The sequence below is a fragment of the Protopterus annectens genome, chromosome 1.part2, assembly GCF_019279795.1.
Source record: "Protopterus annectens isolate FY-2018-M chromosome 1.part2, PAN1.0, whole genome shotgun sequence".
Classification (NCBI taxonomy): domain Eukaryota; kingdom Metazoa; phylum Chordata; order Ceratodontiformes; family Protopteridae; genus Protopterus; species Protopterus annectens.
The window spans coordinates 1,205,959,979-1,205,979,124 of record NC_056727.1 but is presented as its reverse complement, the minus strand read 5'-3'; the positions used below and the strand labels follow the sequence as shown (position 1 = coordinate 1,205,979,124).

The window sequence follows — 19,146 nt, the reverse complement described above, 5'->3', positions numbered from 1 at the left end:
CTGTATTTCACTCCCATACTTACACCCCCCATCCCCTGTAGATGCATAGCTTTGTAGTTCCTAACACTAAACTGTAGCTTTTGATCATTAACCCACTATGTTAATTTTAGTAGGTGTCATTGCACACTTCCTCACAATCCTTGCCTCACCATGGGGGTTCTATTCTCCCACCAGATATGTGGATTACTGACACCGCAAAGCAGCATACGTGGGGTGCTGTATTCCTGAGTGTGTTATTCTTCAGGTGAGACATTAAATCAAGGTCCTATCTGTTTGACTTGGTGGTAGCTCAAGTGGATGCAAAAACATCCCACAGTAACTATTGAAAACAGTAAGGAGTGTTTTATTAACAGTTATATTCATTTTATAACAAATAAACAAATGAAATCAATTATACACATTTTACATTCATAATCAAAATTATTTACAAGTTATCAACACAAAAAGGAAAAAGTATGAACACAAAAGAACTTAACAGTTCTATTCCTTTCATTATTTTTACTTTTATATTTACCTTTTATCCCACCACCCATTCTTCCACAACAATCTTCTTATTTCAGCTATTACATCATCCTCTTGCATTTTCTTGTTGTATAACAAATTCTCTCATCTTTTTTTCACAACACCCCTATAGTCACAAACAGTACTTTATCCCATTTCTCAATATCACATTTCTTTACCTTGTTATACTTCCTGTACAATATAATATTCGTATGTATACATTTAAAGCCTTCCCATCTATATTCATTTTTAAACTTTTAACCAAAAATAAAAAAATAAACAAAACTACTACTACGGATGGAAGAAGAGTGGACAACCAAAGTTATGGTGAAAAACTTTAATAAGTTAAGGCTGTTTTCTACAAGAACTTCATCAGAACTAATAAGTAATACTTGAACTTCCATTTAAATAAAAACACACAACATTCAGGTGACCATTCCCAACCAATAAGAACAAAGCTTCGATTTTTCTAATTACATTCCTAATTAAAATACTTTGTAATGTTTCAACTTTAAAACAGAACTAACTTAACATGCATCATTTAACCCACGGCTATTAGTAGCATCTAATCTAAGCTGCCATCTGAGTTCATAAAAATCCAAATGTTCATCCAAATGTTTTCCTTGCAAATCTTTGTTTACTGCTCAAAGACATTAAAATGAAACCCATGGGTATTAAATTCAGCAATATTTATATGAAAATCAGAAAATCAGCACTTAACTTACTAAAGTTATTCACCATAACTTTGGTTGTCCACTCTTCTTCCATCCAGAGTACTAGTTTTATTTTTAATCTTTTCTTAAAATTCTTTATTTTTTTAATCAAAAAATGTTGTTGTTTCTTCTTCACAATGGTCAACACACTTTCATACCTCTGTTACCTTACATTCCATATTCCCTTTCACAAGTAACTTGTTTAATAAAATTCTCCACAAATACATTCTGTGGCTTATAAAAAAAAATAATTTATCCTTCTATTATTTCCTGTTTTTTTCTTCTTCTTATAATTCCTTCATTGGGTACGTTGCTTTTTTTTCTAAAATCATATTATACCATTCTTTTCTATTCTTTTTTCAGCAACTCACTTACCTTTAACTTCCATAATTTCATTTTTGTCATATTCTTTTTCTTCCATCCTGTCACTTTTTTTTCTTTTCTCTGTTTTTTTTTTAATTTCCATATTTTTCATGTAGCATCTTACCTATCATTTTTTTTTGTCTTTCTTTTATCTTTCTCAATACCCAAAATAAATCCAATAGATGCTCAGTGTACCACTGGATTTTTTAAATCCAAACCGCCTTCTTGTTTTTATTATAAATTATCCTTATCCCTCTTCAAACCAAATTCAGCCTTGAGCCCAAATTAAGCTAAAAAATCTCAAATAACTCTTTTTTCCATTTGCGTGGGTAACATATCTATTTTTCCTGATACAGAAGTATTAAAAATATATGTCTTTTTAAAAAATAAGTGAAAACTTGTCTACACTTTTTATTTTATTTGTGCCTCTCTCTCTCTCTACATTATTTTATTACACTTTGGTACTCACCAAATATCACTCTCAAGATCTTTACTTCCTCTCTAGTGAAATATATTCTGTTTATGTTTCTATCTCACCAAATCTCTTACGCTTTATTTTATTTAAATGCAGGTCAGCTTTTCAATACTTATTACAACCTCACTTATCCATCCCTTGATTTTTGCAATTAGAACTAAATCATCTTCATATTGGTAATGTAACATTTCCTTCCATCTCACATCTTGCCTCCCACATTTCATACATGCATTTCTGTAATACTGCATTCATTACTAATACAAATAAGCACATACTCATTGGGCATCCCTGTTTTACTCCTCTCTTAACACTTATTTTTCCACATCCATCCATTTATCATAACTTGCACCCATGAATTTTCATAACATTTCTTTAGTATATTGACATTTTTCTCCTATGACATATGTCTCTAAAATCTGCCACATTGCTTCATGGCTCACCTTATCAAAAGCTTTATCTATATTCAAAGGAGAATACTATGCTAACTGCCCTTAAAGGTTATTTTAAGCTTAGCCAATAACCTCATATGAGAAACAAACCCTGTACCTTTTGTTTTTGAGGTGACTACCTTTAGCATTATGCCAAACCAACTCACTTTACATTTTAAACATTCTATAAGTCTTACCTTCATTTTCTTTCAGTATCATCTCTACTACTTCTTTCACTACAATTAACATTTCTTTCACCTCTCTTCCTTTTATACCATAAATCCCTTCTCCTCCTATATCATCCAATACTTTCTCCATCTTTTTATAGTATTTGTGTTGTAATATACACAGCTTCTTGCCACCTATAAAATTATCCAGCATCTATCTGCTTGTCCAGCACTAAATAACATTCTACACAAATGTTCCCAGTCAATCATTACAATCCAATAACCAAAAACTTCTGTCTATCCATAAGCCTATCAAATCTGCTGGGCATTGTCTGTACTTGTACCATGTTGCTAAGGCCTGGAACACCTTACCTGTATCCAGCAGGACAATACCCTCCCAACCTTTAAAATCATTCTGAAAGACTTATTAGCCAAAAGTTTACTCTGTTCTTGCTCAACACCAGGATAAACTATATTACTAAATGTGAACAGATACTTATTCATACCTTACACCTCACTACTCTCCCTTCTTCATTCACTTCCTTACTTTTATCAGTTTCTCAACCCCTCTACCCTGTCTTTCTCTCAGTTCATGTTGACCTTTCTGTTTGGATTATATTAACTTACCTTTAATTTCTCTATAAACTGACTAGATTTTCTCTAAATATTAAATCATTGTCATATAAGTTGTATCTATTCTTAAGCAATGTTTTTATATTATGTCTAATTTGGTATAATTATTTAAACTGCAGTGGGTTTTTTTTATTATTTTTAAAGATTGCAAAATTATTGTTGTTAAAATGTTTTGTAATACTTTGGAACTTTTCTCCCACAGCCTGCAATGAAAATGGGCTCCTACCCAGTCAGACTTTCCCAGTAATCAAATCTCAATAAATAAATACATTTTCATAAATATGTTATATGTTATAGTCAGGATTCCCTAGTGTCATGGTCCTCAAATTTTGTACATCTTTTCTTTCATTCTTTTTCCATATACATTTTATCATTCCACCACATATCTTTCTTTCATTATACCTTTATTTATAAATTCATTTAATACTGTCAAAAAAGTATCTTTCATTCATATTCATTTCCTTATAATATATAATACTCACAACTTTTACCATCTAATCCTGAAGCTGATTCATTCTTACCCTGTTTATCATCTTCTTTATGTATTCTATTGTTACATAATTTTCTAGAACAATACTTACTATTTCAGATTTTTTTTCACTTTCCATTTTTCTTGCCCATCCATTTCTAGTTTTTCATAAATTTTCTCTACAAAATTTTCTAACACCTCCATAATATCTTCTTGTTTGCATTTTATTTTTTTATTTTTTATTTTTTTGATATCTAAAATAGCATCTGTCCTTCATTGCCTCATTTTACTTCTTTTCCTAAAAAAGGATAAACCTCTTCTTTCTTTCCTTTCAGAAAAAAAAAAAACATTTTTGCCTATCTAATACCATTTTTACCTTTTCTCTGCTTTTTCAAACATCTGTTTTCTATTTCCCTTACTTTGTCACTTCCTCTTTCCATTTCTTTCTTATAATTCTGTAAAATTTCTATTTCATCTTATTTCATTTTTGTTCTTCCTTCCACTTCTAAATATATTGTTTATACTTCTGGCTTATATACTATCCACACTGTGTCCAATTTTTATAAAATGGTCTCATTGTCATATTATCTTTTCATAATATTTCTCTCTTATTATTACTTCTGCATTTTTAAACTATATCTCTTTTCTATCCTTTATCATTTGTTTTTCCATGTTTAATCCCTTGCTGTTCTATGATCTAAAAACTATGCCATCTCTACCCCCCCACTATTTTTTCATGTCTTTAGAATAAATTATATAATCAATTTCAGTCTTAAAAATTCCCATTTTATTTGTCCATTCTCTAGTCTCTCCTACTTTTAAAACTCCCCATTTTATTACACTCCTTAACATCTTAATATATTGTGTTTTTTTTTTCCATGTTCTTTCCTCGGGTTACAGTTAAAAATCTCCTAACATCACTGTTGGTATATTTACTAACACATATTTTTTTTATTTCTTCAAACAACTGTTGTCTCTCAGTTATATTAGTATATGCATAAATCACTATTAGTCTTATATATTTTGTCTCCTGTAAGTACCTCTTCCTTGTTTAACCTTTCTTCAGTATACCCTCCCTAAATCCCTTTCTCTTTCAGCACCTTCTGTAATAATATTTCCCACTATTTTTCTTTCTCCTGAGCTTTCCTCTTCATCTACTCTTTCCTCTTCTAATATGGGACAGTCAAACCAGAAATGCTCACATGCCTTACATTTTCTACAAAAGACTTATAGGTTTTTGCTGTATGTCCCTACTCCCCACATTAGCCCCATCTTCATTTGTTACAGTCTTGTGTTAAATGATTTTCATCCCCACAGAAATAACATGTTTTGGGTTGTCCCCAGTACCTAACAAGTCCTCTCTTACTATTCACAATTATTGTATTTGAAAGATGTTGAATTTTCACATCCTTAACATCCACTCTTACTCATACTTCCCAATCCCCAGTTCATACATTTCTTTCATCACATTTTTTAATTTCATGCACTTCACTACATAGTGAAAGAAAAAAATAAACAGTTTTGCCTCATGCTGATCCATATCCAAATTCCTGAACTGCATATTTATTTTCTTTTTAGTTGTAGTCCCAAACTATGAAATAAATCATTTTCCATGTTGCTACAGCATTTCTTTTTTTATCTCAGTCATAAATTTTTCCAGCAAGCTACAGCTTTTAAATGTTACTTCACAAAATGTTTAGCTCCAAATAAATTAATGCTTTTATGTCTTGAGTGTCAAACCCTAGTGGCAAAATAATACTATTCATAATGTCATACCTGTTCATACTACCAACACTTTTACTTTTTATTTTTACCATTGGTCATCTTCTCTGTGTCTGATGAGTAATTGCAAATCTTTGTCCTCTCTCAGTTCCTTCTTCCATTCTTCCCTGCCTTGCTACATCTGCATAACTTCTTTCTTGTAACAAAAATTCCTGTAGCAGGGGTAAACCCTTAAAATGGATATTCCACCAGATGAGAATATCTACATTGTTCTTCCCTCAACAACAGTGGTTTCTGTTTCCAGTGTGTCCGTTTCTTCTTCCTCCTGTAACACTCTGTCAACCATATCACTTCATCTAGTTTCTTCTCCTTCCTTTGCTCTGCCTGGTTTATCACATTTATCAGCACGTGTGTCTCCAGTCCTCCATTTTGCAGCTCTGTAACAGTTACTTCATCTCCTTTTCCTTCCTTCAGTAGGTTTTCTGCTGCACTCTCTATAACTCCTTCATCTTGGGATTTTTGGACCTGCAGTAGCAGCCATCTGGCACCACCTAGCAGCTCCACAGGGTGTTTCACTTCCTGTCCTCCAAAGTGTAAGAGAAGTTCCCTGATGCCCTTGCCAAATTTCCACTAGTAGTATAAATACCCCCTCTAGTCTTCCCTGAAAAAAAAAGCCACTAGCCCAGTAGGACTAACCCAGACAGCAAAAAATAAATAAATAAAACTAGGCAAAATATGCACTTAATGTTAAGTTTTAACTCTTACTCTAGTAGTGAGTTTTAATTTTTACTCCAGCTACAAACAGAAAACAACACATACCATAATACATTTTTGTTGTCCAATACTACTCTGACAAATATCTGCTCTATAAGAGTATTTTTATTACTTCTCTGAATTCTGCAGTACTAGAGACCAGTGAATTCTAGGGAGAAGATGCAAGAACAGAGAAGGACTTTCCATGGTGTATTTTTTTGTTCTTCAGATTGCTAGCACAGTGATGACAACTGAGTGTTTATGAGCTCTTCTGGGAACCATACAAAGTTTGTGACTGGTACTGTAACCTACAAATATAGTTGAAATATAGTTTATAAGTCAGCATAACTACTCCTGGGACAAAATCCACTCCTTAAAAAGTTTTCTTTGTACAGCTAATACAAAGGTCTTCAAACCACAGGTTGAAATGACCGAATATTAGAACTTGGTTTTTAAAATGAAACATGATATAAATCTAAATTCCTAGAATAATAAGACTTTAGTGTTGTGCTCTTGTACGTCATCTTCCCTAACAGCTTCCTGTGTTGTACTTTGTCAAAGGCCTTGCTAAAGTAAAAATATGTGACATTTGCTGTGATTCCTCTTGTCTACCCTTATTGTAAGCCTTTTATAGAACTGAAACAAATTCAGCTGATAAGACGTGTGTTGCAAGAAGCCAGGCTGTATCTTATAGCTAATCTGTTTATATCAAAATTTGTTGAGTCTGACACACAAAAATCAATGCAGGTCTTTCTAACAAACAGAAATAAAAACAATGTGATTGAAATCAAAGTTTTTTTTTTTTCATTTTTGTCAGGTATATTTTTGCTGATTTTAGCTCACAGTAAATAATGTAATGCAAATGATAGCATAAAAAATAGGCAGGCAGAACAATCCTCAAAATACATAGTAACTGTATGTACTATTTCTAGAACAACAAATTAACAAATTACATGAATATCAGAAAGTGTCAGGAATTTTTCCAAAGCAGCATGAATTATTTGTCCTTTTCACTGGTGGAATGATGAGTATAAAATAACATAATTGTATCCACCATTAAATAATTGAGAATTAGCTAAATGACTTACAACATAGGTTGAACAAGTTGCTAAAGTGAAAAATTACAAGTTTACAATATGAATCAAGAGTTTCCATGAGGATTTTTTTAGTTTGCTTGTCATTTGTATGCCCTCATATAACTATCACAAGCGTAGATAAATTACTCATATTAATACTTTGTAAATTTAACCATTGAGATGATACATAAAATATTACTAAAGCAAACAGCACAATTAAAATTACAAACTTTGCTTATTTCATGACAAAACTGGTTTTATATGAAATAGCAAATTTCCAGTTTATATAATGTTTAGTCTGTTGTATTTGCTTTAACCTGTTGTTATTATTATTCCAACCCTTCTCTATACAAAGGCAAAACCAAAGGCTATATAAAATATCATCTACTCTAGATTTACAGTCAGCATAAAGCAGAGTAAAGCATAGGAAATGGGTGACCCTTTTTAGAAAGGGTAATTAATTATTAAAAATCATAAACTGAGCCCTGCACCAGAGGCCTACCTCCAACTACAGTCTAGCTGATCCAGGTTTGATTAGTAGCTTAGGGGCTTGATGTCACAAGCAAAGGAGGATGTGTGTGCCCATCCGAGAAGGGAGGGAGGGCATGATGGAGTGGAAAACATACCTTCCACGCATACCTGTGGAGGAGGAGTGAGGGGGAAAAGGTGTTCTGGGATTTACTTTCAGCCCACCAAGCCACCATATGGTGGTTGCTGTCATTACTAAATGGGGAGGGTGTGATCACTTGCCTGTGGAAGGCATTGTGGGTCACTTGGGTAATGAAGGCAGTTTGTTCTCCCACTCAGATAGTGGGATTTGGCTAACAAAATAAAAGCTCATTATATACTCATGTATGTGTGCATACACACACACACACACACACACACACACACACACACACACACACACACATATATGTGTGCGTGTGCGTGTGTGTGTGTGTGTGTGTGTGTGTGTGTGTGTATTGTTTGAAGTCAACAGAACTAATACACTTTGATTTATATTCTCTGCAGCTTGCAGTAGCTCTAAAATTCCTATGTTTAAGGTCTATCTCCAATCTTCTTTCACAGATTTTTTACAGTGTTGAAAGTTTAGTGACAAGAAAAACTTCTAAGTGATTAGACAAGTAAGGGGATCATTTGCTACATCATTAACTGTGTATAATAATTTTTCATGGGCTACAAATAAATTACCCCGGTCAAGATTTCTGTAATGAGGAAAGAAAGGTAAACCATGGAGAATCAGGTTATGAAGTCCTAAGCAAGATGTAAAAGGTTACATGGGTTTTGTATATCTGGAATTAATTTAGGAAGAAAAAAATGTTTGAGAGCTTATCCCTTTTATCCTCTGCCAAAGCATTCTAGTTCCCTCCTGTAAGTATATAATCATTTTTGGATGCATGGTGTTGGGTTGTTAACATTTATGGAAAACAGAATAGGTCCAGTAATAAGTAATATAAGGCAAATAAGAGGGTCACCAGGAATGAGACTCCCAGACTCTGCATTCTTCTTTTGTTTGTTTTTGTTTTTGTTTATATATAAATGTTCTTCTGTCACATAGCTTCTCAAAGAAAAGACAGATTCTTTGTGAGGTCAGAACTGTCATTTTTATCAGACATAGTCATAATTTTTTATGTATATAAAAGATTGCAGTCCCCATAGTGGGTACATAGGTAATACCAGGCTATCAGTCTACAGACCATTACAAGCTTAGCTAATAAACAGAAGTCAGAATCAAACCCTGCGTGATGCATGTTTGAGGGTAAGACCTTAACCATTATGCCAACCCTCCCTCCTTAAAAAATTATGATTCTTATTTAGTTTATTTATTTGTTTGTGAATAGGGAAGGTTGGTCCAAAAACTACTTACAACCATGACTTAGGCAATCAAAGTTACAGAGTAGAATATAACTTGTACATGCATGCATGCAGAGATACAGATGAAATACACTCTGGACTGATCATGGTATAAACACTCATTTTGACTGATATACCATGTTATATGCAAGCAACTGTGGCAGTCAGCACAGAGCATTAAGTTCTGAGCTGTTAACAAGCTGCTTCCTGTTGCTGAAGATACAGGGTTTGATTCCTTCCATCTCCGTTTGTCTACTATGTGACTTTCACCAAGTCACTTGACCAGACAGTGACCCTGCTTTACCTCTGAAATGGGACAGTTGTGTCCGGTAGGCTTACCTGGTTAACAAATGAAAAAAAACAGAAGTGTGAAAGTCAATAGATGCAAACTGAATGCATTAATGTAATTAATTCATTCATTTTAATGTACATTAAAATGCAGTAAGCAGGGCAAGTAGGCAAGGTAAATTACAAAACAAACATGACGATATAAATATAAGGCAAGAGGAATAACTATGATGTTTACAACTGGAGGTCCAAGTCAAGAAAGGTAATACAATGGAACCACTGGCATTATTATTTACAGGAGATGGTTTAATGGTAGGAGTTATTACGAATGGAGATAAAGCAGAAACAGAATCACTATTGTTACACTGCAAACTCTTCAATATAGTTTGAAAAAGTAGGAAGGCTGAAAACTAAAAGGAAGAAATGATGGGAAGAACAATATTACCACAGCAGCAGAGACAGACATGGGAAGTAAATGTCAATAAGGTGGCTCCTAGTTGGGGGAGGCGCTGGTCAGAGGCATATGCCTCAGCAGATAGTGATGCACAAACCAGATTAAGTGGATAAAGCACCAGGGATCATAGCAGGAACATACTGCGAAAGTCTTACAATGATCAAGGAATAGCGCTACAAAGGTATTATGATTCTGGGCACTTCAAAGGAGAGAAGGCAAGAAGGTTCACATACTGCTGTGATTAGATTCTTGAAGGTGCATTCTCCATTATTTAAAATGCAGGAAGGTCTCTCTAGTATAATGGTTTTGTGAGTGGACTGAGTCGTTTGAGCACTGGTATATACAGGAACCTCAAGGTAGGACAATAAGTGATATATAAAAGCTTATATTTTGAAGGGACTAACTAAGACATAAAATGGCAGTGACAGTACTGTATCTTGGCCTAAACACATGTTGATACTGAGTCAAGAGTCCATAGAAAAGCAGAACTGCAGTTAAATGATTCATAACAGCTGTTTCACAGTTGTAACAGGAGGTAACACTACAGTGGGGGAAAATAATCACATAAATCTTTTTTCCCCAAGTTTGAAGACAAAGACCACATCTGATATTTTTCAGATTACAAGAATATTATGAAAAAATCATTTGTTATACCCTTACAAAAGGTTAGTGCCTCATGTGATCTCTCAAATTTCAGGCCAATTACTATACTATTGCTGCTGTCCAAAGTATTAGAAAAAATGCATAAACACACAACTTCTCAATCACTTAACCAATAAGCAGCTTCTCTCCCTCACCCAACACGGTTTCCACCCTCACCTTAGAACAACTACTGTGGTGGTAAACCTTGCTAATAACACTTACAGAAATGAAGGAAATATGATCATTGCCCTCTTTTAGACTTATCAAAAACTTTTGACACTGTATCTCATCAAAAACTGTTGAACAAACTTGCATCCATAGGACGTACCAATTCCTCATGACAGTGGTTTCACATTGATCTCTCAAATAGGGCACAAGCAGTTAAGTGGCAAAATGATTTCTCTACTTCCCTGTTACTTACTATTGGTATCCCACATGACTAAATTACTTGGTGTCATTATTGATGGTCAGATTAAATTCGACCATCACATACTAATATTAATTTTATACTGCGGTGGTGGTGCTACGGTAGCGTTGTCACCTCACAGTTAGACGTTGCCCGTTCGATTCTCAGTTAGAGCGTCTTCTGTGTGGCGACATGCGTGAATGGGCATTCCTTCGTTGAAGGTTGTGTGTTAGGCCCGGCAAGCCAGCACGTAAAAATCTACTGCCAATCATTAGCGGACCGGAGTTCCATTGTGGCGACCCCTAACCGGGAAAAGCCGAAAGACACAACAACATACTAATATTAATTTTAAAAACCTCACCAAAATACAGGTACTCTATACAGAGCGAAGACCTTCCTTACTGATAAAGCCAGGAAATGCATAACCACATTCTGCTACTATCACACCTCTGTTTTTCTTCCTCTAATTATATAACTCTTCAAATTTCACTACCATTAAAATTTCAGCAAGGTTATAATAAACTCACCAGATTTGCTGCTAACCATCGTTACAGAATACACTACTATCTAGCTCTTACCAAATTAATATGCCCGTTGTGTGACTTTCACACTACCTTGCACTATCCCAGCTTAATGTTGTACACAAGCTTTTTTATAAACCCTAAAATTGCCCAGATCTAAATAATATGATACAATACCACTATCCTAAATGGGTCTTTTTGCTCTCAAGGTAACTTATTACTCACTACAACTAACTCTCACAATACCACAGTAATGCCAAACTACAGAATGCTATCCCTTTGAATGTTACATGCAAATGTTAGAGCTTTCAAATCACAGCTTAAGCTCCATTTAATAAGCAAATGGCTTTGACCCTCTATAATCCCAGGTTAAACCCTATCCTACCCTAGACCTTCTCATATGGGGCAAAATTCATGTGTTGGATTTCCCTGCCTAAAACCCTATATATTCAGTATGCCGAATTCCTCAGTGCACGTCTTAATGAGTGCTCAGCCTCGTCTCCCCATCTCCTTATACTTCTACTCTCCTATCTACCTCACCACTATTCTGTTTTTAACATCATTATCTCTTCTCTTTCAATATTTAACTGCCAATCTATTTCCAGTATATGCTCACTGTTAGGATCTCTTTCTAATCTAAGCCCTAGTAACCTATTAAATTACCATGTATATCTAACATCCCTATAGCTTTTGTCTCACACAGTTTTTCCTTCACATCTCAAGGTCAGTTTTAGCTCTAAACTCAAGATGCTTCATACTTCAATACCTCAAACTCACTTCCTGTGCCCTTTTCCTTGTTCAGGGTATCTTATTTGTCTTTTCTACTTTTAACTAATGAACTACATATACCCAGTCTTTATATTCTATAATATGCACCTCTGCATCTTTCTTTTTCTCTTTTTCCCCACTACTGAGTTTCAACTGTCATATTTATCAGAACCTCCACATTTTCTTACTAGCTAGACTAACCCACCTAACAAATGTAAATATGTAATCTCGACATACTGTGCTTACATGTTTTTGTAATGTATTGTTGAAAAGACTTTACCTTTAGAATAACAGTTGTATAAAACTGTTTCAATGCATTTTGTATCTTGTTATGTAGTTGTCTGTCCTGATTTGTTAATTAAAACTGTGTGATATGTCTGATGTAGCTTTTCACCTTGGGCCTCACTGAAAATGTTTTTAACATGATTACACATTCCCAGTAATCAAAAGCAAATAAATAAATAGTGGATAGACTCAGTGGGAAGTTTCTGAGTCTGCCATTGGATATAGTAATGAAGTGAGTGGCCATCTTAAAACAGTGAGGGTGACAGTCATTTTCCCAGATGCTCAGATTGACAGAAAGTTTGTTAAGGAGTTTCTTTAAAATGTTGCTGTTACCCTTTTGGCAGCAAGTAATGGACATGATGCCACAGAAACTAGCCATTACTTCCAGTACACTTTGGTTCACTGCTTTTGCTGAAGAGCTAACCACATTCACACATCCTTCAAGCATGCACGTAAGGAACACCTGTCTAAATCTTGGATATGCTCCTGCTCAACTCCAGGCTAATTTCTAGCCATTTCATCACCCCTCCACCTTCTTTCACTTCTCCTATAAACTCTGTCTTCCTTTATCACCTACTTTTCCCTCTTAGTCTTTCCTCTCACCTTCTCTCCCCTGCTCTTAGCTCTATTTACCTTGTCCACTTCAGTTTTATCCTTCTCTTATTCCACCTCCCTTCATCTATGTTCATTCTACTACATTCCCCTCCTTTCTTTTCTAAACTATAAGCTACATAGTTCTTTTCCTACTTATGACTATCACAAATTCATTATACCATAACTAGCACAGATACTAAATGTCTTGTAAAATATTCTATAATTATCCTAAGTATGCGTGCATCACACTAGCTTCCTGTTATGTATCAAAAGCAGGGCCAGAATAAGGCAAAGTGAGGTCCAGTGTTTATAAATCCTTAGGGCTTCTCCAAATTGGTCTTTGAATAAACAGGTAACATAAGATAAATTAAGCAAACTTGTACGTGGTACCCTCTACCCTAACAGCTAATAACTAGATATAGTACTTACAATACCATCCCATGAAATGCGCCCCCAAAGACTAGTACATGAAGTGACTGCGTACTTCATTCGCTCCATCATATGGATGCATGGCTTAGATACCACCGTCATTCTCCAAGACACATTGGGAATACGACAGCCAGCAGGCTCCTGTACCAGGAGGCCTCTCAGAGGTATAAAGCTTCTGGTTGTAGTCTCCTTAAATTCCATCTTCATTATGTTCTGCAGCATAGTCATCTGTAGTCGTAAGTCAGAAAGGCCATAAAACTCATTGCCCCTTATTCAGTAATCTGTTGTATCATTCTGTGAAATATCTTAAACTAAGTTTTTATTGAATCTTTTGAAAAGACTTCAACCACCGTGTCAGTCTTAATTACAAACTCACATGCGGTTAACCAATGTTTCAGAATGGTTCTTTGTACTCTGCTGAGTTCCTGTTTCCCATACAATAGATGTTTTCTTACTAAGTCAATGTTTTTGAAATGCATAAAGATTATGCGTTCATATAATTACTCGATTTGATCACATAAAGCAGTAGAATAAAACTACAAAGATAAACAGCATTGATACATAACTAGTTACAAAAACTGAAATGATGCAGAAATTAACATGCTATATATAGCACAAGTATGAAAGTGACAAAATAATAGCAGACAATACTTACAGATAATGCAATAAGTCAGTCATTCCAAGTAATTGTGAATAAATCAAGTAGTTCTGACCAAACTACGATATACCCAAGGTGTTGGCACCTTGACTCTGTAATACTAACTGGATAACGTTGATATTTGCATTATGAACTTTAGCTCCTTCTAGTACAATGATGAAACAGCCTGATAGCCCACTAATGAAAGACATTGTTTACATTGATCCAGCCTCCTGAACAGCAATACTTTAACACTCAAGGAAGTTAAGATGAGCTGATAAATGAGTGCGCGTGAAAGTGCTGAATGTTTTGAATGTATGTCTAAAATCTTGCCGCATCATTCAGATCCTGTAGGTAAATATGACTTAAGCAGCCTATCAACTCATTACATAGTCTTTATCGTAAGAAATGCCTGAATGTTATGGAATAAAGTGGGTGTTGAAACTGTATTGTAGGATAAACACAGCAGAATTAATTACATTTTTATTGTATAATGTTAGAAGACTCCAGTAAGCACTGTGCAATATGTTTAAGTGAGTGAGTACCAAAAAGGATTTTATTTACTTTGAAGAAGGAAAGGCCAGCCTCTAGCTTCTGTCTGCTCATCTTATTGTCCAGATACTTGTATCTAATTAGGAAGTACTGTCTAAAATTTGATGAGCTTGCAAGAGTGAGCCTGTACTACTGGACACGAGAAGAATGGCTGCAGCACTTAATATCGGGTCTATAACATGAGATCAACATCTTAAAATGTCGACTCTCAGTTGTTTGACACAAAAATGTCAAACTCCAACTTTCCCGAACGGCCAAATCACTGATTTCTTTCCAACAGAAAGAAATTGGTTGGCCAAACACCAACGCCACATAAAAACATACATATTTAAGTGGGGGGCTTCACCCCCCACACCCCACAATGTGGGAGGCTGTGCCCCCCACACCCGCCTAACTAAATATTTTAACTCCGACACCACAAAACAGTCAGGGAAAGGGCAGGTGTAACAGAACGGCCAACCGATTTCTTTCCGTTGGAAAGAAACTGGTGATTTGACCGTTCTGAAAAGTTGGAGCTTGACATTTTCGTGTCGAACAAATGAGAGTCGACATTTTAAGATGTCGATCTCATGATATAGACCCTTAATATCAGTTGTTCTACATGTTTGCTTACTGGCTGCATTTGGTGACAGCCTCAGTGAACTGGGCACTGGCTCTATTCAATGGAAAAGTGAAGGAAAAAAGTCTTTCTTAGTGGTTTACATAGTAATAGAGAGCCATACACACACACACACACACACACACACACACACACACACACACACACACACACACACACACACACATATATATATATTTATATTTATATACAGGATTCCCCTTTAAAATGTCTCAGCCCACATTGTCAAAGGTGAAAACGGTGAGACCAAAATGTCATAAGTGTAGAATTACAAACTCTGGAACATTGTCTTTCTTCTCTGGGAAAGTAACCACTTGGCCACCATGGTGAACTTTGCCCTTTCTCCGCTGTAGTGCGATCTCAGTTTGTATATTTAAGTGGGGGGTGTGAGGGAGTGAAGCCTTCCACATGAGGGGTGTGTGGAGTGAAGACTCCATTTTGATGCTTTGATGGGTGTCATTTCCTACCCATTGTGTTTTTTTCATTGGTGACCAAGTGGTTACTTTCCTGGAGAGGAAGGATGATGTTCTGGGAGTTCGTGATTCTGCACTTATGATGTTTTAGTCTTTCCGTTTTCAGCTTTGACGATGTGGGCTGTGACAGACGATGTGGGCTGTGACATTTTGAAGGTAAACCATACACACACACACACACATATATATATATATATATATATATATATATATATATATATATATATATAAACTACAGAAGCAACTATCAAAACGAGTTAAATACATATAAGAACTGCATGTTTCACCTTAAAGGATGACATTGCACTTAAGTAAAATATGCAGTTGGTAAATCATACATAATGCACAATAGTTTCATCACCATCAGTGAAAGCATGGTTAGAAGTTGCATATACAGCAGACATAAATTATCTAACTTGCAGCAGTTTGCTAAGCTAATTTATTACAGACTATACAAGCTAATGCAATTCTAATTACTGAGAAAACAAATAGAAAGACGGAGTTACATGCAACTCACACAGATAATTACTGTCAAAACTTTGTATAAGGACATTATGAATCAAAAACACATAGACGCAGTTCTGTAATTAATAAACATTGTGATTATCGATTATTTTACACTGCATATCCATATGCCATAAAACAGACAAAGCTCGTTGTACGTAAGAATGTGTGTCTGGCTACAGAACAGTGCTAGGAGAGAATTCCCAGGTCATACTGTGGCAGGGGGAAGCTTTTCATTTAGATGGTGCTGGTGATCATTCTAATTTATTGATTTAAGGAAGCAAACTGCCACTGCAAACACATAGGTGCACACACACTCACACACGCAAGCACACACATACACACACACACACACACACACACACACACACACACACACACACACACACACACACACACACACACACACACACACACACACACACACACACACACACACAAGAAATATTTGTTTTTGAAATACCAGGGTTCAGTGTATTTCATCAAAGACTGGCTTTCAAATCTCAGTATTCGAGATATCATGGATCACTTAAGTCATGTAATGTTGATTTTATGATGACATTTTTTGGATATTTTTAACAGATATTATGAAAAATATCCAGCAGTGTGAACACTGGCTCTAGATGATTGTCACTGTTAATGTGACAACCCAATCCATGGAAAAAGGGTTACGAATGGATAGATTATCAGAACCTAAACAACATGAAGAGACACATTTTTGACTAGTTATCTTTGTCAGTACTGCCACACATTGTGTGTGTGTGTGTGTGTGTGTGTGTGTGTGTGTGTGTGTGTGTGTGTGTGTGTGTGTGTGTGCGTGTGTCTGCTCATAATGTTTCACCACTGGAAATATCATTTTATCTTTCCTTGTCTTCTAAATTTGTCAATATCTTTTCTACTTACTCTACAACAAATGCTTTCTAAAACTTTAAGTGGTCAGGCCTAGGAGCAGAGATCAAACTACCCAGTCTTTACCATTGAAAATGCTACCCTTCTTGCTACCAGATTCTTGTCAGGACTTAAATTTAAGCCTTTATTAATATCACCTACTAAACTTGACTAGTGGGGTACCTTCACGATTCCATTTCTTATCCTGCATACATAAGCAGATTTGGTGTTATATACATGGATCCTTATGCTTGTATGTTTGTAAGCTTATATTTTTGTACTAATGCTCTAGAGCTAGACAGGATGAAATTCTGTTCTTCTGTCATGAGTAGAATGTTCCACAAAAATGTATAACAAATGTCCTACAGTTTTGAATATTTTTTTTTCACTTTCATCTACGCGTTGCACAAAACAAAGATTTTCTACATGAAATACTTTAGTAAGCTATCAAACAATAGGAACCAGCATTCAACAAACATGACTATTTATTTTGGCAATAAAGTAAATCTTAGTAATTTGTACTGATTGTAGTATAGCATACCTTGCAGAATCTCACATTTTTGTAAAAAAAAAATCCCAGTTTGTGCATGTAAAGAGGCAGAAACCCAATCTTTGTTTTTTTTCCAAAATATTTCATTGATTTTTAACATTTATAAGAGCCCCAATCTTTAGGTGGAAAGGCTTACGGCATTCTGCTTATACTTGCCATATGGAACAAGAAACAGTAGTAAACAAATTTAGTTAATAAAACAAATTGAAACAAACATGATAACAAAACTGCCTAGATTAATTAGTTACCTAACTAACTGAATTACACATTTTGAAGATAATGCATTTCATTTGCTACATTAATCTGCCAGTTGTTGGTAAGGTGTAAATTAAATATTCACTATCTTCCAGGACAAAATCAACAGGCATTTCACACACTCTCTCTCCCCCCTTCTTCCTTTCCTTAGGGCAGCAGTGACTACAGTATAGATGAAGACTGTTTCTGTACTGTGAATTGAAAGCCATGCCAGTATTTTGGAGTAGCAGGACACACAGAATACTTGACAGATTGAAGAGACACCTGAAGGCAAGAGAAAGGATGTTGGAAGGTTGTGAAGTCAGGATATACATATGTTAACGTGGAACAGTGCAATCAAAATCTCCGAAAACTTGCTTGAAGCAAAGAAAACGGGACTTCTTTTTTATATTGGTGCAAAATGCAACATTTTGTACATTTTATGTTTTGTACGCTATTTTTGTATATAAGTAATTGTAAGGGGACAAGAATGCCTTTGAGTTATATTTATTAATGAATGTTCTATATTCAGGGAGTAGGCATGTGACACAAGATGATTTTTGACAGGTTAGGGGAGGAGAAGAGTTTTGAAGAGGCTGGGCTGAGGGTTTGATACTAGGGTAGTATAGTATAACACCATGGCTTTGACGGTGCTCATTTACTGCATTAATAAGAGAAACATTGTTGAATTTCATTGTTTACAGTTAGGAATATTGGTGTACTGTATGGATATTATTACTACTGTAACTTTTGCACAGATTAATAAATTAAACTTTCCCTTCAATAACAGCTTGGCTTTTGTCCTCACTTCTGGTAGTTTGTGTCTTTTATAGAAGGCAAATGAAACACAAAACACTTCGAAACTGCTTGCTGAAATAACACAGTTATATTATTTGTGAGCCATCACATATCATGTATAGAAATGCAAACATGGATTATTATGAAACATTTGTAATGAAACTGGGCCCAGATTCAAGATTGTGATAAGATGCTGTAGTTTGTAGAATGATATGGAAACACTGTGTTTGCACCACATTCCTGAGACCAACACCTGTCAGTGTGGTTTCAGTCACTGCTTCCCTCAGCTGTATAGACAGTTATACTGTTGCATGAAAAGCCCAGTGTTTAGTATTGTGTGTCAAATA

The 19,146-nt window shown here is 35.2% G+C and overlaps 1 protein-coding gene across 2 annotated transcripts in view; it reads left to right on the top strand.

Moving 5' to 3' along the window:
* TRIM63 (tripartite motif containing 63) overlaps positions 1–18,790 on the top strand; it is a 98,422-nt gene extending 79,632 nt beyond the window's left edge. The window contains exon 9 of one of the 2 annotated variants that reach the window (XM_044060062.1): positions 18,179–18,790. In XM_044060062.1, the coding sequence (XP_043915997.1) occupies positions 18,179–18,195 (17 nt within the window). In that variant the 3' untranslated portion in view covers positions 18,196–18,790. Of the gene's footprint in view, positions 1–18,173 lie in introns of both variants that reach the window. The other variant, XM_044060064.1, reaches the window with a different exon arrangement.
* The last annotated feature ends 356 nt before the right edge of the window (positions 18,791–19,146 follow it).